The 22,376-nt window shown below is 47.8% G+C and overlaps 1 protein-coding gene across 1 annotated transcript in view; it reads left to right on the top strand.

Moving 5' to 3' along the window:
* Positions 1-22,376, top strand: part of LOC117415496 (ryanodine receptor 1-like) — a gene marked incomplete in the record, with an annotated part of 96,898 nt that overhangs the window by 30,253 nt on the left and 44,269 nt on the right. The window contains 30 exon segments of the mRNA XM_059026618.1: positions 918-1,047; positions 1,603-1,763; positions 2,855-3,020; positions 4,396-4,482; positions 4,716-4,942; positions 5,232-5,676; positions 6,359-6,928; positions 7,075-7,275; positions 8,372-8,483; positions 8,674-8,817; positions 9,039-9,312; positions 9,475-9,722; positions 9,938-10,032; positions 10,131-10,266; positions 10,471-10,657; positions 10,828-10,939; positions 11,134-11,254; positions 12,528-12,697; positions 13,209-13,429; positions 14,043-14,133; positions 14,255-14,395; positions 15,232-15,395; positions 16,584-16,662; positions 17,469-17,558; positions 17,745-17,888; positions 18,665-18,742; positions 19,134-19,209; positions 19,451-19,574; positions 21,834-21,949; positions 22,306-22,373. Coding sequence (XP_058882601.1) covers positions 918-1,047; positions 1,603-1,763; positions 2,855-3,020; positions 4,396-4,482; positions 4,716-4,942; positions 5,232-5,676; positions 6,359-6,928; positions 7,075-7,275; positions 8,372-8,483; positions 8,674-8,817; positions 9,039-9,312; positions 9,475-9,722; positions 9,938-10,032; positions 10,131-10,266; positions 10,471-10,657; positions 10,828-10,939; positions 11,134-11,254; positions 12,528-12,697; positions 13,209-13,429; positions 14,043-14,133; positions 14,255-14,395; positions 15,232-15,395; positions 16,584-16,662; positions 17,469-17,558; positions 17,745-17,888; positions 18,665-18,742; positions 19,134-19,209; positions 19,451-19,574; positions 21,834-21,949; positions 22,306-22,373 — 4,978 coding nt within the window.

Raw genomic sequence — 22,376 nt, 5'->3', positions numbered from 1 at the left:
GAGGAGGGGGTGAGGGTGGAGGGTAAGGGAGGAGCAGAGAGGGGAGACAGGAAGGGGGAGAATAACCGTGTCACAGCCTCGGAGGAGACTGAGGGGAGAGGTGATGGAATGGTGTAACAGGGTAATGAGCTGAGTTTACCCCCAACCACAATCCCATTTTTCATCTTAGGAACACAGGTTTTTGGAACGCACTAAACAGCTCCTTGGTATTGTTCGCATGCATAAATATTTATGTCGACATTGGATAATTCACACAAATGACAGCTGGTGCTCGCAGACTAACGGGCTGCGCATAAAATGACTGACACTCACAAAGACAAAAAGCACAGGAAAGACATGGCATGAAATAATCCCAGCCCCACCTGCTCCTCACATTATTTTACATTAAACATGTTTCTTCTCCTTTACACATCTGTTTAACCACATTTGTTTAACCTGCATGAATACCATCTTTGTTTAAAAACTATAATCGATAAACTATTCCATTATCTATGTTTATCATTGTCATTATTATTATCATTATTATTATTATTATTCTCTAGTCCCTAACTCTTATCAGTAAAAACTAAACATTAGCATTACCCCTTCTCTTGGAAGATTATCGAGCATCTAGCTATAACAAACACTTGTCAGTAATAACAGTAACAATAACAGTAATAACAATAACAGTAATAACAATAACAGTAATAAACACAATAACATGCACTTAGATATTACACTCGCAAATGGGAAAGTGGGTAAGGGGAGAGGAATGAGAGGAGAAAGCAGGAAGAGAGAGGAGGAGAGAGGAGGTAAGAAAAGGAGAGGGAGGAGAATGATAAGGGTAGAGAGAGGGAGGGAGGTAGAGAAGATAAAGTGATAGAATACAGATGAAGGTGTGATTATATTGTCTTGCGCTCTTGCTCTCTCGCTCTCAGCTTCCTGTTCAAGGTGAAGAAGCCCGCCTTCATCTCCCCTCCGCCGCTGGTCCCCACGATGCCCCGACTGGTGGAGGACGTCGTCCCCGACGACCGCGACGACCAGGACATGATCATGAACACGACCACGGTGAGAACTGGAGTCTAGAACCCTGGGAGTCTAGAACCATGGGAGTCTAGAACAGGGAACCATGCAGTAAACCGCGGGAGTCTAGAACAGGGGGATCCTGCAATTAACCCATGGTGGTCTAGAACATGGGAGCCCGGCAATAAACCATGCAGTCTAGAACAAGGGAACCCTGCAATGAACCTTGTGAGTCTAGAACAGGGGAGCCCTGCAATAACCCAATTGTGGTCTAGAACACTGGAGCCTGGCAATAAACCATGCAGTCTATAACCAGGGAACCCTGCAGTGAACCATGGGAGTCTAGAACAGGGGAACCCTGCAGTGAGCCATGTGAGTCTAGTACAGGGGAACCCAATAATAAACCGTTTTATACCCACGAATTAACTATTCTCGTATACTAGTTTATTCACGGTAAATTAATATGCCATAGGTAAGTTGACTTGTGTTTTTTGGAAACTGTGTTTATTGGTGGTGGTAGAACAGTGAATAAAAGTTGTAACAGAGCACAGTGTCGCCTTCCTCCCGATCTACCCCTCAATCCCTGTCTCTCTCTCTCAGTACTACTACTCTGTGCGGATCTTTGCCGGGCAGGAGCCCAGCGGAGTGTGGGTGGGCTGGGTGACCCCCGATTACCACCAGCACGACCCCAACTTCGACCTGAGCAAGGTGCGCAGCGTCACGGTGACCGTGGGAGATGACAAGGGCAACGTGCACGACAGGTACGCAGCAGGGCTGCCCCTCATTAAAGTTTATGTTTGCACAGTAATTGTGCAGTTTTGCCCCCCTGCTTTTCCCCTGGTTATACTGCGCATTTACCCTGAAAGTCTTCAAGTTTCCCTGAAAGTCTCCTCGTCGAAACGTTCAAGTTTCTTTTTCTATTGAAGACATTGAGAAATAATTCTAATCGATATGCTTCTTGCTTTTGAGTACTCTAGTGTCCTGAATGCTTTAGTTATTTAGAGTCGTGCAGACAAACAGTTCAGCTGATCCCTTCAATGAAAGTTCCTTCGACTAATACCCTCACCACTGAGATCAGACTGTTTGGTCTTGCTCACACTCTCTCTGTCTCTCCCCCCTTGTTCTCTCTCCCCCTCTGTTTCTCTCCCCCCTCGTTCTCTCTTTCTCTCCCCCCTCGTTCTCTCTCCCCCTATCTTTCTCTCCCCCTCGTTCTCTCCCCCTCTCTTTCTCTCCCCTCTCTTTCTCTCCCCCTCTCTTTCTCTCCCCCCTCATTCTCTCTCCCCCTCTCTTTCTCTCCCCCTCGTTCTCTCTCCCCCTCTCTTTCTCTCCCCCCTCATTCTCTCTCCCCCTCGTTCTCTCCCCTCATTCTCTCTCCCCCTCTCTTTCTCTCCCCCTCTCTGTCTCTCCCCCTCGTTCTCTCTCCCCCTCTCTTTCTCTCCCCCCTCATTCTCTCCCCCTCATTCTCTCTCCCCCTCTCTTTCTCTCCCCCTCTCTGTCTCTCCCCCTCGTTCTCTCTCCCCCTCTCTTTCTCTCCCCCCTCATTCTCTCCCCCTCATTCTCTCTCCCCCTCTCTTTCTCTCCCCCTCTCTGTCTCTCCCCCTCGTTCTCTCTCCCCCTCTCTTTCTCTCCCCCCTCGTTCTCTCCCCCTCATTCTCTCTCCCCCTCTCTTTCTCTCCCCCTCTCTGTCTCTCCCCCTCGTTCTCTCTCCCCCTCTCTCTCTCCCCCCTTGTTCACTCTCCCCCTCTCTTTCTCTGCCCCCTTGTTCACTCTCCCCCTCTCTTTCTCTCCCCCTCTCTGTTTCTCCCCCCTCGTTCTCTCTCCCCCTCTCTTTCTCTCCCTCCCTCTCTCTCAGCATGAAGCGCAGTAACTGCTACATGGTGTGGGGAGGGGAGTTCATCAACAACACTCAGCAAACACGCATCAGCCAGGAGGACCTCGTGATTGGCTGCCTGGTCGACCTGGCAACCGGCTTCATGACCTTCACAGCCAATGGGAAGGAGATAAACACCTTTTACCAGGCAAGTGGGAGGGGCCGGGATAGAAGTAAATGTAAGAGAGGCACTAGAAAGTTATTCAGACAGTATAGCGTTGGATAGGTATCTTGCGATCTCGACATATTATTTGTTTGTTTAGCAGACACCTTTATCCAAGGCGACTTACAGAGACTAGGGTGTGTGAACTATGCATCAGCTGCAGAGTTTTCAGGGTCATGCAGTGAGTCAGTGAGTGAGCTGGGATTTGAACCGAGGACCTCCTGGTTACAAGCCCTTTTCTTTAACCAACAGGCCACACAGCCTCCTATATAACACAGTTAACACAATAAACCCATTGAAGACATAACACAGTTCCACAGATACTAAACAGAGAGGGAGAGAGAGGCTTCACGTACTCAGTCACTGACAGGGCAAACAAACCCCTTTTCTATATAAAGCACAGGAATTTAGACAGAGCGATCGTGAGCCAGCTAATCCTAGAACAGCAGCTGATCTGCATTATTACTGTGATTTCTACATTTTTCATGCAGGGGCTCCGCACTGCCATGAAAAACTCAGCAGGTATTTAATTCCTCCTTATCTGTACATGCGTCACTCTGTCAGTCTACCAGCGTTCACCAGGCTTGTCTGTGCAGCCACCAGCCAAGTCAGTAGCCAGCGTGCACGACAGCAGTTCAGGTGTAGTTTTGCAGTTAACTTCCCCCTTTAGCATTTTAAAAGCAGACCTGGAGAAATATTTTCGTTGTTAGTTCACAGCCTTGGTACTGCAGTAAAAACGTCAGTGCCCCGGATGAGAGGAAAATTCACGTCCAGTCATCTTTTAAATCATTCAGTGCGGAAGTTAACTGCCATTGTGGTCCAAGGTTGTAAAGGTGAGGGGAGGACAACTTTTCTTGTGTTAAAATCAGCAGGTTACCGAATGGATTTATTTATTTTTTTAAATACTTCTTAAAGGAGGTACAAGTATCAGCACAGCCCTAGTCTCCCTGAGTGAGATGCGTGGCAGGCAGGGGTGCAAATCATTTTGAAAGTTGGTTGTTTTGAAAGATTAACACCAGAGAGCCAACTGGTGCTGCATTATCAAACCCTGCCCTGATCAAGCCACCCTCACAACTCCCCACACGAACCTGCTCTCCTGTGTGTGTGGATGATTGTGGGGGGGGGGGGGGGGTCACGTGAGCAGTCCAGACCCAAAGAGAAACTATCATCATCTGTGTTTGCTAAGGAATAAAAAAATAAATAAATTATGAAACATGTCCACTGGATCCAGAATGTAATGTTGCTGGTGTAATATGAGGTACCCAGGCACTAGAATCTAGCACCATAGCTCCACATTTGCACCCCTGATGGCAGGCAGTGAGCTCCTTCTCCTGATCCCCTGAGTCTCCTCTGTTTGCAGGTGGAGCCCAACACCAAGCTGTTCCCAGCCGTGTTTGCCCTTCCCTCCAGCCAGAACATGCTGCAGGTTGAACTGGGCAAGCTCAAGGTACGTGCAAGTATGCGTGTGCGTGCGTGCGTGCGTGTGTGTGCGTGTGCGTGTGCGTGCGTGCGTGTGTGTGTGTGAGTGTGTGTGCTGCCAAATCCAATTACCAATACTTTCACTGCTTTATTATGCTTTGCTGTGCTGTTACTGTGAGGAATTTTTTATAAGGCTTGTAACTGCTTGATGGGTTTCATCCTCACTCCTCTCTCTGGCTGTCTCTGTGTTCTCTGATCTAGAACATCATGCCGATCTCCGCCGCGATGTTCCGGAGCGAGCGCAAGAACCCGGTGCCGCAGTGCCCGCCGCGGCTCGACATGCAGATGCTGACCCCCGTGGTGTGGAGCCGCATGCCCAACGAGTTCCTGTCCACGGACACGGGCCGGGTCTCCGAGCGCCACGGCTGGATGGTGGAGTGCAGCGAACCGCTCATCATGATGGCACTGCACATCCCCGAGGAGAACAGGTGAACTGGGGGAGACTGGGAGGGTTAGAGAGGCGGAACTGGGAGAGACAGGGAGGGACTGAGAAAGGGTTGGAGAGACTGGGAAGGAATGGGAGCAAATGGGAGATAGGGTTAGAGAGGAGGATGTTTATTAATGTGCTTCACCATAACTCTCTGTGCTTTACAGTGCGTATCTATGCTTAATCACGCTTTCACTATGCTTTATTACACTTTGATTTGCATTTACTGTAGGAAAACATTTATAAGGTGATTGCTCACGTTAAACGTTCTCCCCTCGTCCCCCGGGCAGGTGCATCGATATCCTGGAGCTGTCGGAGCACCTGGACCTGCTCAAGTTCCACTCCCACACCCTGAAGCTGTACTGTGGAGTGTGCGCCCTGGGGAACAACCGCGTGGCCCACGCGCTGTGCAGCCACGTGGACGAGTCCCAGCTGCTGTACACCATCGAGAACGCCTACCTGCCGGGGCCCCTGCGCTCCGGGTACTATGACCTGCTCATCAGCATCCACCTGGAGTCCGCCAAGCGCTCGCGGCTCATGATGAACAACGAGTTCATCGTGCCGATGACGGAGGAGACGCGCAGCATCACGCTGTACCCCGATGAGAGCAAGAGGCACGGCCTGCCCGGTGTGGGGCTCAGCACCTGCCTGCGCCCCAAGCTCCACTTCTCACCCACCAGCTTCGTGGGCACCGACCCTGACCTCTACACCCTGAGCCCTTCCATCCCCCTGCAGGTGGGTGAGATGCACAGAGCAGTTGTTTTTTGTACTATTGGGCTGTTTATACAGCGTTAGACCCTGATATATTACCACTAGCATGGGCTGCCTTTAGTAAAGGATGCATTAGGCAGGTGTTGGGTACTGTCTGCTTTTTTTTTCAATTTTTTTTGGTGTCGATCAGCCTAATTTACTATTCCAAGTGAAAGGAGTGTAGAAACAGCTGCTTGGGTTTGTGTGGATCGCTGTTCTCCTCCAGAGTCTAAGAAAAGCAGCGATCATCACAAACCCGAATGGTGAATCAGCCCGATCGACACCCATGATCGTCATCTGACGGGCTAATCCTAAGTGGTGTGTATCGAGATCTGAGATCGCTAATTATTGTTATAAAGCTGGGAACATTCTGTTGAAAACAAGATCTCCTGAAATATTTAACAATAAGCCTAATATTGCAATCAAACTGCTGTGCAATAGTCGAGTCTTATTCCCATCCCTTGTTCCAACAATCTGATTCGAGCTGCCCGACACAAAGTAAGTTAGCTGTTTAATTGACAGACTGTTCGATTGATTGATCGATCGATTGGTTGATTTCTGATTTTTTTTCATCGCTCGCTTGTTTTGCCTGTCCGATACAAAGTTAGCTGTTTAATCGACGGACTGTTCGATTGATTGATTGATTGATTGATTTGCTCGTCCGCAGATCCTCAAGACGAAAGCCATCAACATGCTGACGGAGGCGGTGCAGGACGGTGGGCAGCACACGCGGGACCCAGTAGGGGGCAGCGTGGAGTTCCAGTTCGTCCCTGTGCTCAAGCTGATCAGTACCCTGCTCATCATGGGCATCTTCCAGGACGAGGACGTCAAACACATCCTCAAGATGATCGAGCCCAACGTCTTCGGAGTGCCAGAGGTGGAGGGGGAGGGGGAGGAGTTGGAGGAGGAGGAGGAGGAGGAGGAGGAGGGGGGGGCCAAAGAAGAGGGGGCCAAAGAAGAGGGGGGCGAAGAAGCCAAAGAGCAAGAGGAGGCACCAGAGGAAGGGGAGGAAGGATTCGAGGAGGATGAAGGGGTGGGAAACGAGGAGGAGGAGGAGGAAGAAGAAGAGGAGGAGGAGGAGGAGGGAGAAGAGGTGAAGGAGGAGGAGGCGGGCGAGGAGGTGGAGGAATCGGAGGAGAAGGCGCTGGAAGCAGGGGAAGAAGACTCCAAAGAGGAGGAAGCGGGGCTGGAGGAAGGGCTGCTGCAGATGAAGCTGCCTGAGTCTGTCAAGCTGCAGGTACGAATGAGGGGAGCAACAGCAGGAAGACTGCTGTTTTATACTGGGGTGGGTGTGACGAGACTGGGATTGGGCCTTGAGGAAGCATTTATCTGCAGGTGCTGTATTAAACGAATGAATTCGTTAACTCTCTCTCTCTGTCTCAGATGTGTAACCTGCTCCAGTACTTCTGTGACTGTGAGCTCCGGCACAGAGTGGAGGGGATCATCGCGTACTCCGACCGCTTCGTCAAACTCATCCAGACCAATCAGAGGGAGCGATACAACGAGCTCATGTTGGCGTTCACCATGAGCGCCGCGGAGACCGCGCGCAAGACCAGAGAGTTCCGCTCACCGGCGCAGGAGCAGGTACCACGACCCGTGACTGTCAATCTGCTGCGTAGGTTTGGGGTTGGCACCACAGAGGTACCAACAAAAAAAAAATGACCTCAGAACAGAAAGGGGGTTGTTAATAGTTTAAACATCCTGCATTCACCCGATGGGAAACATTGATTATATTACTACAGCTCTGGCCAAAAGCTTTGCATCACTTAGAATTTTAGGATTGCGACATCATTTTTTTTGTATATATATATATATATATATATATATATATATATATATATATATATATATATATAAAATATCTTATTTAATTTACATCTTATTTAACATCATGTAATCAAAGAAACTACAAAACGATATCTCAAAAGTCTACCGGAAGCCATAATAGTAGTACAGTATTGCATGTTCGATTTCGAAATGTCACATTTTTCAATTTTTGACAGTTTTTCATTAAGTACAAAGCATTACCTAATTCAATATTATAATGTAACATTATTAGGGTGATGCTAAACTTTTGTCCGGAGCTGTTATTGCTGTAATATTGCTTCCTGATTTATGGTGCTGGGATTTAGTTTCCCGGGATGGCATATTGAATTCCAGGAACACCTTCCTCAAAACTGGGATGATCCAGGGACAGGGACAGGTGGCAGCCCTATACCTGCTGGTAGGACCCTTCTCATTATATTAGAGCAGGGCTGTCCAATCAGTCCCGGTCCTAGAGGGACATTATTCCACTCCAGGTATAACAGCTAAAATGAGACAAAGACCTACTTCAGGGTCTGGATGGAGGGTTAATTGGTTCAGTTAAACAATTTTAGAACGTGGTTTGGAACACAGACCAGGAGCAGAAGGGCCAATTTTGGCCACCCCTGCTTTAAACTATGGCAAACGGTATTGCATAACCATTGGGTAAAACTGCAAACAAATTACAGTCCTGTGTTGAACTCTCCTGAGGGTAAGTAAGCAAGTTCATTTATTTATATCCTGGTATATCGCGCCTTTTATACTGCAGTACCTCAAAGCGCTTCGCAAGTCAACAAAAACAAGAGTTACAATCAAATGAATTAAAGCAATGAGATGAATGTGAGAATCTGAGCGCCTGCCTCCCTTCACCCTGCAGATCAACATGCTGCTGAACTTCAAGCACGGCCCGGAAGAGGAGGAATGCCCCGTCCCGGACGAGATCAGAGAGGACCTGATCGACTTCTACAACGACCTTCTCACTCACTGCGGTAAGAGGCCCCTCACACACACACCTCATGTTGAAAAAACAGTCCTTCAATAGAGACGCTTTTTAAACATTCCTTGGAACAGTCCTTGAAGTTTTGCGGGTGGAGTTAGTTGCTCTGCTCCCTTATCTTCACTGTTCTCTCTCTCTCTCTCTCTCTCTCTCTCTCTCTCTCTCTCTCTCTCTCTCTCCAGGAGTGTACATCGAGGAGGAGGAGGAAGAGGAGGAGGTGGACAGCTCCCTGAGAGGAAGGCTCTTCAGCCTGGTGGACCGGGTCAAGAACTTTCGCAAGAAGAAAGTGGAAGAGGAGTCAGAACCAGAGGATGACAGCAAACCCAGTGAGTGAAACTCAGCCAGCCAGACTGTGTGTGTGTGTGCGCGTGTGTGTCTGTGCTTCACTGTGTGCATGTCTTTCTCTCTAAGTATTTCAAATTCTTTATGACAACCTTTCTCCCTCTTCTCCTTTCTTCCCCTCTTCTACCCCATCCCCTCTCCCATCCTTCCCCCCCCTCACCATCCCTTCTCCCCTCCTCTTCTTCTCTCCTCTCTCCTTTCCCAGGCACTCTCCAGGAGCTGATCTCCCACACCATGGTCCACTGGGCCCAGGAGTCATTCATCCAGAACCCGGAGCTGGTGCGGCTGATGTTCAGCCTGCTGCACCGGCAGTATGACTGCATCGGGGAGCTGATCCGAGCCCTGCCCAAGGCCTACACCATCAACGCCGTGTCGGTGCAGGACACCATGGACCTGCTGGAGTGCCTGGGGCAGATCCGCTCCCTGCTCATCGTGCAGATGGGCCCCGAGGAGGAGAGGCTCATGATCCAGAGCATCGGGTGAGAGGAGGGATAGAGGGGAGGGTAGGGGAGGGTAGGGGAGGGGGTAGAGGGGAGTGTAAGGGAGGTGTCACACAACACTACCCATTACAACTGCACTTTGACTTATTTTTTGGTTTTGTATAATTTTTTATTTAAATTTTGAATTGTTTTTTTTCCCAGGAACATCATGAACAACAAGGTGTTCTACCAGCACCCCAACCTGATGCGCGCCCTGGGCATGCACGAGACGGTGATGGAGGTGATGGTGAACGTGCTGGGGGGAGGCGACTCCAAGGAGATCCGCTTCCCCAAGATGGTCACCAACTGCTGCCGCTTCCTCTGCTACTTCTGCAGGATCAGCCGGCAGAACCAGCGCGCCATGTTCGATCACCTGAGCTACCTGCTGGAGAACAGTGGCATAGGACTGGGTGAGGAGGGTGTTATTATTGGTTTATATGGCAGACGCCTTTTATCCAAGGCGACTCACAGTGTTGCAGAGCAGAACAAGGTTACAGTACAAAAAACCTCAGGGCCCAGTTTGGTTTCCTTCCAGCTCAGAGCGTCGTGGACGACGGGTGTGTGTGGCCCTGGCCAGCTCTGGGGGTAACCGCTGTGTGTTTTCTCTCGTGGTTTCTCGTGGCAGGAATGAGGGGGTCCACTCCGCTGGATGTGGCTGCGGCCTCCATGATCGACAACAACGAGCTGGCACTGGCTCTGCAGGAGCAGGATCTGGAGAAGGTGAGCGGACTGGGAGGGACTGGGGGAGGGAGGACTGGGGAAGGATCTGTGTTGACTCTCCGTGTGACTGCTCTCTCTCTCTCTCTCTCTCTCTCCAGGTTGTGACGTACCTGGCTGGCTCAGGCTTACAGAGCTGCCCCATGCTCCTGTCAAAGGGGTACCCCGATATCGGCTGGAACCCCGTGGGTGGGGAGCGATACCTCGACTTCCTTCGATTTGCCGTGTTCGTCAACGGTTAGTATCCCCCCCAAAATAATAATAATAATAATAATAATAATAATAATAATAATAATAATAATAATAATAATAATAATAATAATTTGGTTGATTTTTTGTTTGATTGTTTTGTTATATGTAATTGTAAATCGGAAGTTGATCAGCAACTAGTTAGTTTCAGCAGAGTGATTGAGCTGTCCGACGTGTAACCCTCCACCCCAGGGGAGAGCGTGGAAGAGAACGCCAACGTGGTCGTGAGGCTCCTGATTCGCCGGCCCGAGTGCTTCGGCCCCGCCCTGCGCGGAGAGGGGGGGAACGGGCTGCTGGCCGCCATCGAGGAGGCCATCAAGATCTCAGAGGACCCGGCGAGGGACGGGCCGACCGTCAAGAAGGACCGGCGCTTCCCCATGTGAGACGCTTTTTAAAAATATCTTATTTAACCAGGAAAGTCCCACTGAGATTGAAATCGCTGGCACAATAAGCTGTCACTAAGGTCTTCTTCCTCATTAAAGACGCCGACAAATTCTTTTATTGACAAACTTTCAAATTCAGGCGCTGCTAATCTCCTCTCCCCGGCAGGTTCGGAGGGGAGGAGGCCCAGGAGGAGAACAGAGTGCATCTTGGGAACGCCATCATGTCGTTCTACTCTGCGCTCATCGACTTGCTGGGACGCTGTGCCCCGGAGATGCATGTGAGTTGGGGGGGCAGGGGGAGTCCAGGGGTCCCCAAAGACTGACTGGCTGGTTGACCAGGGGTCCCCAATGATTTCTTACCATTACAAATACAAGGAACTTATAGATTTATAGATTTGATTGACCAATCCATTGATTGATTGATTGATTCATTAATGAATGGATTTTCTGGTTGTCGTTTTCACCTCCACAGTTGATCCAGGCTGGGAAGGGCGAGGCCCTGCGTATTCGAGCCATCCTGCGCTCACTGGTCCCCATTGAGGACCTGGTGGGAGTGATCAGCCTGTCAGTGCAGATCCCTGCCTTCGGAAAAGGTGAGAATCTCTCTCTCTCTCACTCTTACTCACTCTCTCGCTCTCTCTCTGTCTCACTCTCACTCCCTCTCTCTCACTCCTGAGGACTGGTTCACGCTTCAATCATGCGACCATCGCTGAGAGATATTTCTTCTTCCTTCTCTGTCAAATCAAGCAACAGAAATCCCTTCCAAAACTTTCCTTCGCCTCTTTGAAAGTCATTCTTTTTTTATCTCTTAACGGTACCTCGAGCAAAACTACCCCGCTGTAATGAATCTTCTCCTAGTGGCTGATCAGTGAATAGCATTGACATCAGCATAAGCCCAGTACTTACCTCTCCACTGCAGAGCCTGCTGTTTAGTTGAATGGTAAGACGTTTGCCTTTTAACCACACGGTTTACGGTTCATCTTCCCATTCAGTTCAATGGGCTGAGATGACAATTCATTATACTGTGACACCACCTGACTTCATTCTTTGATTCTAGTCTCTCCAGTTGTGAGATTCAAGGGAAACTGGTTGCCAGAGTCACATTTTTCACATCACGCAACTGCCGGGAGACCTGAAGTGTGAACCACCGTTTGTTTTGTTTTTAGTTTTTTTTTTTTTTTTTGCATTTTGACTCGTTTCCGGCTAAAGAAGAAAGATTGTCCTTCATTTGCTTCTAAATCAAGAGAGACGTATTGTAGAGCTCAAAGGAACATCTGCTGAACAGTCCAGTAATTAAAAATGAATAATATTGCCCCCCTAACCCTGTCCTCTCCTTTCCCTCCTCACCCTGTCCTCTCCTCTCCCCCCCTCACCCTGTCCTCTCCTCTCCTCCTCCCCCCACCCCTCTCCCCCTTCACCCTGTCCTCTCCTCTCCCTCTTCACCCTGTCCTCTCCTCTCCCCACTCACCCTGTCCTCTCCTCTCCCTCTTCACCCTGTCCTCTCCTCTCCCCACTCACCCTGTCCTCTCCTCTCCCTCTTCACCCTGTCCTCTCCTCTCCCTCCTCACCCTGTCCTCTCCTCTCCCCCCTCACCCTGTCCTCTCCTCTCCCCCCTCACCCTGTCCTCTCCTCTCCTCCTCCCCCCACCCCTCTCCCCCTTCACCCTGTCCTCTCCTCTCCCTCCTCACCCTGTCCTCTCCTTTCACTCCTCACCCTGTCCTCTGCTCTCCCTCCTCACCCTGTCCTCTCCCTCCTCACCCTGTCCTCTCCTCTCCCTCCTCACCCACCCCTCTCCCCCCTCCCCCCCTTCACCCTGTCCTCTCCTCTCCTCCTCCTCCCACCCCTCTCCTCCTCCTCTCCTCCCAGACGGGAACCCCATTGAGCCCAAGATGTCAGCGAGCTTCGTCCCGGATCACAAGGCCCCGATGGTTCTGTTCCTTGACAGAGTCTACGGCATTGAGAACCAGGACTTCCTGCTGCACGTGCTGGAGGTCGGCTTCCTGCCGGACATGAGGGCCGCCGCCTCTCTCGACACGGTCAGTTCAAAGCGTTTTGCATTGCTGTCCAGATATACTCCACACTGCGTAAGACGTTTGCATCGTTCTTCAGTAGCATTGCAGCACAGCTATGGGCAAAGGTTTTGCATCACCCTCTAGATAGAATTAACTCGTTTGGATTCATAAAATCGAATGAAACCTGCTGAATAATGTTACGTTAACATATTGAATTACACACCGCTTTTGACAGTTTGAAATCTAACATGAAATACTGTGCTACTATTATGGCTTCCAGTAGACTTTTATTGCGATATAATTTTGCAGTTTCTTTGATTACATTCTTTGATTGATTGAAGATGTTAAATAAAATAGAAAAATGATGTTCATATAGTTAAATGATGTCTCAATCCTAAAGTACTAGGTGAGTCTAAACTATTTATTTCTGTTAAATAAACTAATAATAATAATAATAATAATAATAATAATAATAATAATAATAATAATAATAAAATTGCCTCTAACGCCTGCAGTTCTGTCCTCCCTCCACCAGGCGGCGTTCAGCACCACTGAGATGGCTCTGGCTCTGAACCGCTACTTGTGCTCCGCGGTGTTGCCCCTCCTCACTAAGTGCGCTCCGTTGTTTGCCGGCACCGAGCACAGGGCCATCATGGTCGACTCCATGCTGCACACCATCTACCGGCTCTCCAGGGGGCGCTCTCTCACCAAGGCGCAGCGCGACGTCATCGAGGAGTGCCTCATGTCTCTCTGCAGGTGGGCGGGGCCTGGGAGGGGACTGGTGGGCGGGGCCTGGGAGGGGACTGGTGGGCGGTCTTAACCCTTGCTGGGTGGGTGGGGCTTAAATGATCACCAAGGCACTGTACTAATTTGACAAACGTTATGTAACATCCCAAAAAATGCTGCAAATTACATTTTGGTTTCCTTGATGAATGTCCTACTGTCCTAAAGTTATATCACAACGATGTATACAAAAAAAACGCTATATAATGGTAAAGGAAGAGAAAGAGTAAGATTTGAGCAGGAGAAAGGAAAGAGAGGAGAATGTTTCCCATAGTAAAAGCACAGCAAAGTGTAATAAAGCATTGTAAAGCACAGAGAGGTATGGTAACACATAGGGCTTATTTTTAATAAAAATGTAAAAATTACTTTTAAAATCAATGTTTTTCTATTTTTCAAATTGGGAGCACATGCACATACTTCAGAGGATCAAACAAAAATGAGTTACTGGGCATTTCATATGAGAGCTTAACTTGTCATGTTACATTCTAATACTTTAAATTCCATTAAAAAAAAATGAGAGTCGACCCACAGTCTAAGTGTCCTGTCCCCCCTGTCCCCCATCCCCCCCTTGCGCCCCTCTTTCCAGGTCCCTCCGCCCCTCCATGCTGCAGCATCTCCTGAGACGGCTGGTGTTCGACGTGCCGATCCTCAACGAATACGCCAAGATGCCCCTCAAGGTACGGCTGCGTCTTTCAGCTGCTCAAGTAAAAGAAAGCAGAACAGCTGAATGTGTAAAGAAGCGATTGAGTTACCTGCATGCACTTGACAGAGCTGTGTTGATTCCCCTCCTCCCGGCAGCTGCTGAACAACCACTATGAACGCTGCTGGAAGTATTACTGCCTCCCCAACGGCTGGGCCAACTTTGGAGTGACCTCGGAGGAGGAGCTTCACCTCACCCGGAAGTTGTTCTGGGGCATCATCGAGTCTTTGGCGCACAAGGTACAGTCGACTGGCTGGCTACAGATCGGGATAAACTGACTCTCTCACAATCCCTCAGCCAAGAACGAATCTGCTGCTCCCAACACAAACGAAGCCTTCTCCATAACAACCAACAAGAGCTCCTTATAACAAACCAGAGAGCACACACGCATGCACGTGCGCACGCACGCACACTGACACATGCACACACAAACACGCGCGCACGCATGCACACACACGCACACTGACACACGCACGCACGCACACTGACACACACGCACGCACACATTTTTGTTAGTTTTTCGTGAAGTATATCGGAAAGCTACAAAGTGGTATGGAATTCAATATGTTAACGTAACATTATTCAGCAGGTTTCATGCGACTTTATGAAGCAAAATTTGTTCATTCTATAGAGTGATGCAAAACTTTTGGCCAAAGCTGTAATAGCAGGCTGTGTGGTCCAGTGGTTAAAGAAAATGGCTTGTAACCTGGAGGTCCCCGGTTCAAATCCCACCTCAGCCACTGACTCGTGTGAACCTGAGCAAGTCACTTCACCTCCTTGTGCTCCATCTTTCGGGTGAGATGTAATTGTAAGTGACTCTGCAGCTGATGCATAGTTCACACACCCTAGTCTCTGTAAGTCGCCTTGGATAAAGGCTTCTGCTAAATAAACAAATAATAATAATAATAATTGCACAGTACCCGAAGGGTTAAAAATCTTTACAACCGCATGGAAGCTCAGAATGTCTGGTTAAAGTTTGTCAGATATTTTTCCAATTGGCTTTTCTTGAGTACGAGTAGCGAGTATCAGCACACCCCTAATTTGAACCCTATGTTTTTTTTTTCCTGGACTTCAGAAATTTGACGCTGAGCTGTTCAAGATAGCCATGCCAACGTTGTGCTCCATCGCAGGCGCGATCCCGCCGGACTACGTGGATGCGAGCTACTCCTCCCAGACCGAGAAGAAGGCTTCCGTCGACGCCGAGGGCAACTTCGACCCCAAGCCAGTCGAGACCACCAAGTAAGAGGGACCCGGGGGGTTCAAAACTGGGGACTTAATCAGTGTTGAAATGTAAAGAAAACCAGTCAAGCAGACCAGCGTTTGGGCTCTAGTGCCTTCATCAGCGTTATTGAAACTACACTGAGTCAAGCAGACCAGCGTTTGGGCTCCAGTGCCTTCATCAGTGTTACTGAAACTAAACTGAGTCAAGCAGACCAGCGTTTGGGCTCCAGTGCCTTCATCAGTGTTATTGAAACTAAACTGAGTCAAGCAGACCAGCGTTTGGGCTCCAGTGCCTTCAACAGTGTTATTGAAACTAAACTGAGTCAAGCAGACCAGCGTTTGGGCTCCAGTGCCTTCATCAGTGTTATTGAAACTAAACTGAGTCAAGCAGACCAGCGTTTGGGCTCCAGTGCCTTCATCAGTGTTATTGAAACTAAACTGAGTCAAGCAGACCAGCGTTTGGGCTCCAGTGCCTTCATCAGTGTTATTGAAACTAAACTGAGTCAAGCAGACCAGCGTTTGGGCTCCAGTGCCTTCAACAGTGTTATTGAAACTAAACTGAGTCAAGCAGACCAGCGTTTGGGCTCCAGTGCCTTCATCAGTGTTATTGAAACTAAACTGAGTCAAGCAGACCAGCGTTTGGGCTCCAGTGCCTTCATCAGTGTTATTGAAACTAAACTGAGTCAAGCAGACCAGCGTTTGGGCTCCAGTGCCTTCAACAGTGTTATTGAAACTAAACTGAGTCAAGCAGACCAGCGTTTGGGCTCCAGTGCCTTCATCAGTGTTATTGAAACTAAACTGAGTCAAGCAGACCAGCGTTTGGGCTCCAGTGCCTTCATCAGTGTTATTGAAACTAAACTGAGTCAAGCAGACCAGCGTTTGGGCTCCAGTGCCTTCATCAGTGTTATTGAAACTAAACTGAGTCAAGCAGACCAGCGTTTGGGCTCCAGTGCCTTCAACAGTGTTATTGAAACTAAACTGAGTCAAGCAGACCAGCGTTTGGGCTCCAGTGCCTTCATCAGTGTTATTGAAACTAAACTGAGTCAAGCAGACCAGCGTTTGGGCTCCAGTGCCTTCATCAGTGTTATTGAAACTAAACTGAGTCAAGCAGACCAGCGTTTGGGCTCCAGTGCCCTCATCAGCGTTATTGATGTGAAAAACACTAATTACCTCAGTAGTAACGTAGTGTCTTGTTTGTTTTTGCAGCACTATAATCCCTGAGAAACTGGATATGTTTATTAATAAGTACGCCGAATACACTCACGACAGATGGGCCTTTGAGAAGGTGAGCTGCTGTACCATGCCTTGATACTGGCATGAACCCTGCTGCACCAAGTCTATTAATATTGAAGTGATCAGGAGTCAGGAGTTTGAGCAGGGTTAGAAACTCACACTAGCCCTGCTGCTGCTGCTGCTGCACCCAGTCCTGGGGTTCAGAGCTCCCCTCAATTAAGTCTATTATTATTAATATTGAAATGATCAGGAGTCAGGAGTTTGAGCAGGGTTAGAAACTCACACTAGCCCTGCTGCTGCTGATGCTGCTGCACCCAGTCCTAGTGTTCAGAACTCCCCTCAATGAAGTCTATTATTATTATTAATATTGAAATGATCAGGAGCCAGGAGTTTGAGCAGGGTTACAAACTCACACTAGCCCTGCTGCTGCTGATGCTGCTGCACCCAGTCCTAGTGTTCAGAACTCCCCTCAATGAAGTCTATTATTATTAATATTGAAATGATCAGGAGCCAGGAGTTTGAGCAGGGTTAGAAACTCACACTAGCCCTGCTGCTGCTGCTGCACCCAGTACTGGGGTTCAGAACTCCCTATTCAGCTGTAGCATTGAAACAAGCAGGTAGGTGCAGGAGTTTGAACAATCAAGCCCCTTGTAGATCTGCTCCGAATGAACTGATTCTCATCGAAGCAGTTGTTTGGTGCATTAAATACAATGCAATTGAATTGATGCATTCAACGTACTTGTTTAGGTAATTTAGGTTAATGTCTTAGGATTGTTTTTAATTGATAACTGGAGGACTCATCAAGTGTACAATGAGAACAGCAGTAACTCACTGTCTCTCTCCCCCCCCCCCACCCAGATCCAAAACAACTGGAGTTACGGAGAAGTGATCGACGAGAACATGAAAACCCACCCCATGCTGCGCCCCTACAAGACCTTCTCCGAGAAGGTAAAAAAAACAAAAAACTGTTCAATTCAGAATGAATTCTGGCTGAATACCACAAGGAATAACAGCTGAAAATCTTCTGAAGTCATTCATTTAGAAGTTCTGCACACATTGCTGCTGTAATGGTCTCCCAATCTGCTGTACACCCAAGCGTTCTGCTTTACCCCCCTTATCTCCCCTGGGCTTCAGGACAAGGAGATTTACCGCTGGCCCATCAAGGAGTCCATCAAAGCGATGATCGCGTGGGAGTGGACTCTGGAGAAAGCACGAGAGGGAGAGGAGGAGAAGACAGAGAAGAAAACCAAGACTCGCAAGATCTCTCAATCCGCTCAGGTGTGTGTGTGTGTGTGTGTGTGTGTAAGAGTGTCTTCTGTGTGTGTGTGTGTGTGTGTAAGAGTGTCTTCTGTGTGTGTGTGTGTGTGTGTGTGTGTGTGTGTGTGTGTAAGAGTGTCTTCTGTGTGTGTGTGTGTGTGTGTGTGTGTGTGTGTGTGTGTGTGTGTGTGTGTAAGAGTGTCTTCTGTGTGTGTGTGTGTGTGTGTAAGAGTGTGTGTGTGTGTGTGTGTGTGTGTGTGTGTGTAAGAGTGTCTTCTGTGTGTGTGTGTGTGTGTGTGTGTGTGTGTGTGTGAGTGTCTTCTGTGTGTGTGTGTGTGTGTGTGTGTGTGTGTGTGTGTGTGTGTGTATGTGTGTGTGTGTGTGTGTGTAAGAGTGTCTTCTGTGTGTGTGTGTGTGTGTGTGTGTGTGTGTGTGTAAGAGTGTGTGTGTGTGTGTGTGTGTGTCTGTGTGTGTGTGTGTCTGTGTGTGTGTGTGTGTAAGAGTGTGTGTGTGTGTGTGTGTGTGTCTGTGTGTGTGTGTGTGTCTGTGTGTGTGTGTGTGTCAGTGTGTGTGTGTGTGTGTTTGGGAGGGTATTTTTAAATGTATTTTGTGTTTTGTTCTAAGTCTTGGCAGGGCAGCGCCAATCAGCTTTTAAAACACAATGCAGAAGTTGATTGGTACTCAATTGTATTACTATTATTATAATTATAATTATTGCAACTAGTTGTGGTATTATTATTATTATTAGTAGTATTAGTATTATTAGTATTAGTATTATTAATTTTCCTCTCTCCCAGGCCACCTACGACCCCAGTCAAGGCTACAACCCCCAGCCCATCGACATCTCAGGGAGCTCCCTCTCCAGAGAGCTACAGGTGAGCCTCCCTCCCTCCTTCTCCCTCTCGCTCGCTCCCTCCCTCCCTCCCTCGTCCACCTCTCTCTTCCTCCGTCTCCCTCTCTCTTGCACTCACTCACTCCCTCCTCCCTCCTCCCCCTCCTCCCTCTCTCATCCGCATCTCCAATCTTTCTTCCATTTCCAGCCCTTTCTGACCTGACTTGACAAAGTTTTGGGATCAGTCAGCAAGGTGACGCAGATGATGGTTTGGAAGCAAAATTGCCTTTTGAGAATCTAGTCACAACTCCATTTATGTGAACAGCTCCCCTCTGGTAACCTGTCCTGTTGTGTGCTGTGCTCTTCTGCCCTGTTGTCAACTCTCTCTCCCTCCCTCCCTCCCTCCCTGCTCTCTCTCCCTCCCTTTCTCCCAGGCCATGGCGGAGCAGCTGGCTGAGAATTACCACAACACCTGGGGACGCAAGAAGAAGCTGGAGCTGCAGTCCAAAGGTTAGCGTCCATCCTGCTGCGCTGATTCTTTTTCACAATATGTTTGCAATCCCCCCATATTTCTGCAATGCATTTAACATTGCTTACCCTGGTTTTCCATGTTTATCAATATGCTTTACCATACCTTGTTATTCTATTATTACAATGCTTGTCTGTGCTTTCCCATGCTTTCACTGTGCTTTTTACTCTGGGAAACCTTTATAAGAGACTGCCTGCCTGTAACGCTGTGTGTGTCCTCCAGGGGGCGGTACCCACCCTCTGCTGGTTCCCTACGACACCCTGACTGCGAAGGAGAAAGCGCGGGACCGAGAAAAGGCTTACGAGCTGCTCAAGTTCCTGCAGCTCAACGGCTACTCAGTGACCAGGTAGTGGGGAAGACAGCCTTGCACACAAGTCCCAACAGCTATGTCCAAAAGCCGTGCATCACCCAGTTATAGAATGAACTGATTTTTTGCTTCATAAACTCAAATGAAACCTGCTGAATAATGTTCCGTAAACAGATTGAATTGCACGCCACTTTGTAGCTTTCCATATGCTTCGCAAAAAAACAGACAAAAATGGAAAAATGTGACGTTTCGAAATCTAACATGAAATACTGCACTGCTGTTACGGCTTCCGGTAGACTTTTGCGACATCATTTTGTAGTTTCTTTGATTACATGATGTGAAATAAAAGATCCAAATTATGTTCATATAGTTAAAAAAAAATGTATTTTTCAATCCTAAAATTCTAGCTGATGCAAAACTTTTGGCCACATCTGTACATACAGAGAAACATATATATATATATATATATATATATATATATATATATACAGACGTGCTCAAATTTGTTGGTACCCCTCCACAAAAAACGAAGAATGCACAATTTTCTCTGAAATAACTTGAAACTGACAAAAGTAATTGGCATCCACCATTGTTTATTCCATATTTAATAGAAATCAGACTTTGCTTTAGATTTTTTATTCAACATAATATTGTAAATAATAAAACAAATGAAAATGGCATGGACAAAAATGATGGGACCGCTAACCTACTATTTTGTTGCACAACCTTTAGAGGCAATCACTGCAATCAAACGTTTTCTGTAGCTCTCAATGAGACTTCTGCACCTGTTAACAGGTAGTTTGGCCCACTCTTCCTGAGCAAACTGCTCCAGCTGTCTCAGGTTTGATGGGTGCCTTCTCCAGACTGCAAGTTTCAGCTCTTTCCATAGATGTTTGATAGGATTCAGATCAGAACTCATAGAAGGCCACTTCAGAATAGTCCAATGTTTTGTTCTTATCCATTCTTGGGTGCTTTTAGCTGTGTGTTTTGGGTCATTATCCTGTTGGAGGACCAATGACCTGCGACTGAGCTTTCTGACACTGGGCAGTACGTTTCGCTCCAGAATGCCTTGATAGTCTTGAGATTTCATTGTGTCCTGCACAGATTCAAGGCACCCTGTGCCAGGCGCAGCAAAGCAGCCCCAAAACATAACCGAGCCTCCTCCATGTTTCACTGTAGGTATGGTGTTCTTTTCTTTGAAAGCTTCATTTTTTCGTCTGTGAACATAGAGCTGATGTGACTTGCCAAAAAGCTCCAGTTTTGACTCATCTGTCCAAAGGACATTCTCCCAGAAGGATTGTGGCTTGTCAATATGCATTTTAGCAAATTCCAGTCTGGCTTTTTTATGTTTTTCTGTCAAAAGTGGAGTCCTCCTGGGTCTTCTTCCATGGAGCCCACTTTCGCTCAAAAAGCGACGGATGGTGCGATCAGAAACTGATGTACCTTCACCTTGGAGTTCAGCTTGTATCTCTTTGGCAGTTATCCTTGGTTCTTTTTCTACCATACGCACTATCCTTCTGTTCAATCTGGGGTCGATTTTCCTCTTGCGGCCGCGCCCAGGGAGGTTGGCTACAGTTCCATGGACCTTAAACTTCTTAATAATATTTGCAACTGTTGTCACTGGAATATCAAGCTGCTTGGAGATGGTCTTGTAGCCTTTACCTTTACCATGCTTGTCTATTATTTTCTTTCTGATCTCCTCAGACAACTCTCTCCTTCGCTTTCTCTGGTCCATGTTCAGTGTGGTGCACACAATGATACCAAACAGCACAGTGACTACTTTTCTCCATTTAAATAGGCTGAATGACTGATTACAAGATTGGAGACATGTGTGATACTAATTAAAGAAACTAATTAGTTTGAAATATCACTATAATCCAATTATTTATTATCTTTTCTAAGGGGTACCAACAAATGTGTCCAGGCCATTTTAGAATATCTTTGTAGAATAAGCAATAATTCATCTCTTTTCACAGCTTCTTTGCTTTATTCTATGACATACCAAAGGCATGCAGGTATACACGATAAAATAGCTTTTAATTTCATCACTTTTCAGGAGGAATGAAGCATTATTTCAATGAGCTGTAAGGGTACCAACAAATTTGAGCAAGTCTGTATATATATATATATATATATATATATATATATATATATATATATCACGCACACACACACACACACACACACTTGCGTACACGTTTGCACATCCAGTGGCTTATCTTAATATCTCCCTCTCCCCCTCCTCGTGCTCCCTCCTCTCCATTTCTTTTTCCCCTCTTCCGTCCCTCTCTCTCTCAGGGGTCTGAAGGACATGGAGCTCGATACATCCTCTGTTGAGAAACGCTTTGCCTACGGCTTCCTGCAGAAGCTCCTCAAGTGGATGGACGTCGCCCAGGAGTTCATCGCCCACCTGGGTACTATTTTTATTATTATTATTATTATTAGTAGTAGTAGTAGTAGTAGTAGTAGTAGTAGTAGTAGTAATTAGTCATTTAGCAGACGCTTTTATCCAAAGAGACGTATAGACTCGGGGGTGAGCTATGCATCAACAACTGCTGCTGCTGCAGAGTCACTTAGAACAGGACCTCGATTGTTTTACGTCTCATCCGAAGGACGGAGCACAAGGAGGCTTCATGAGGGCTTAAAGAACAGTTAGCGGCATAGGCATAGGGTGATGCAAAACTTCCAAACTATTGCCCGTAGCTGTAGAGTTTGTTTTGTGTCGTGCTCTAACCCGCGCTGTCTCTGCTGTCTCTCTCCCCCATTGCAGAGGCTGTGGTGAGCAGCGGGAGGGTGGAGAAATCTCCGCACGAGCAGGAGATTAAATTCTTCGCCAAGGTG

Source organism: Acipenser ruthenus, chromosome 7 (assembly GCF_902713425.1).
Source record: "Acipenser ruthenus chromosome 7, fAciRut3.2 maternal haplotype, whole genome shotgun sequence".
Lineage (NCBI taxonomy): Eukaryota > Metazoa > Chordata > Actinopteri > Acipenseriformes > Acipenseridae > Acipenser > Acipenser ruthenus.
The sequence above is the reverse complement of the archived record's forward strand: the minus strand, read 5'-3'. Positions and strand labels throughout refer to the sequence as shown.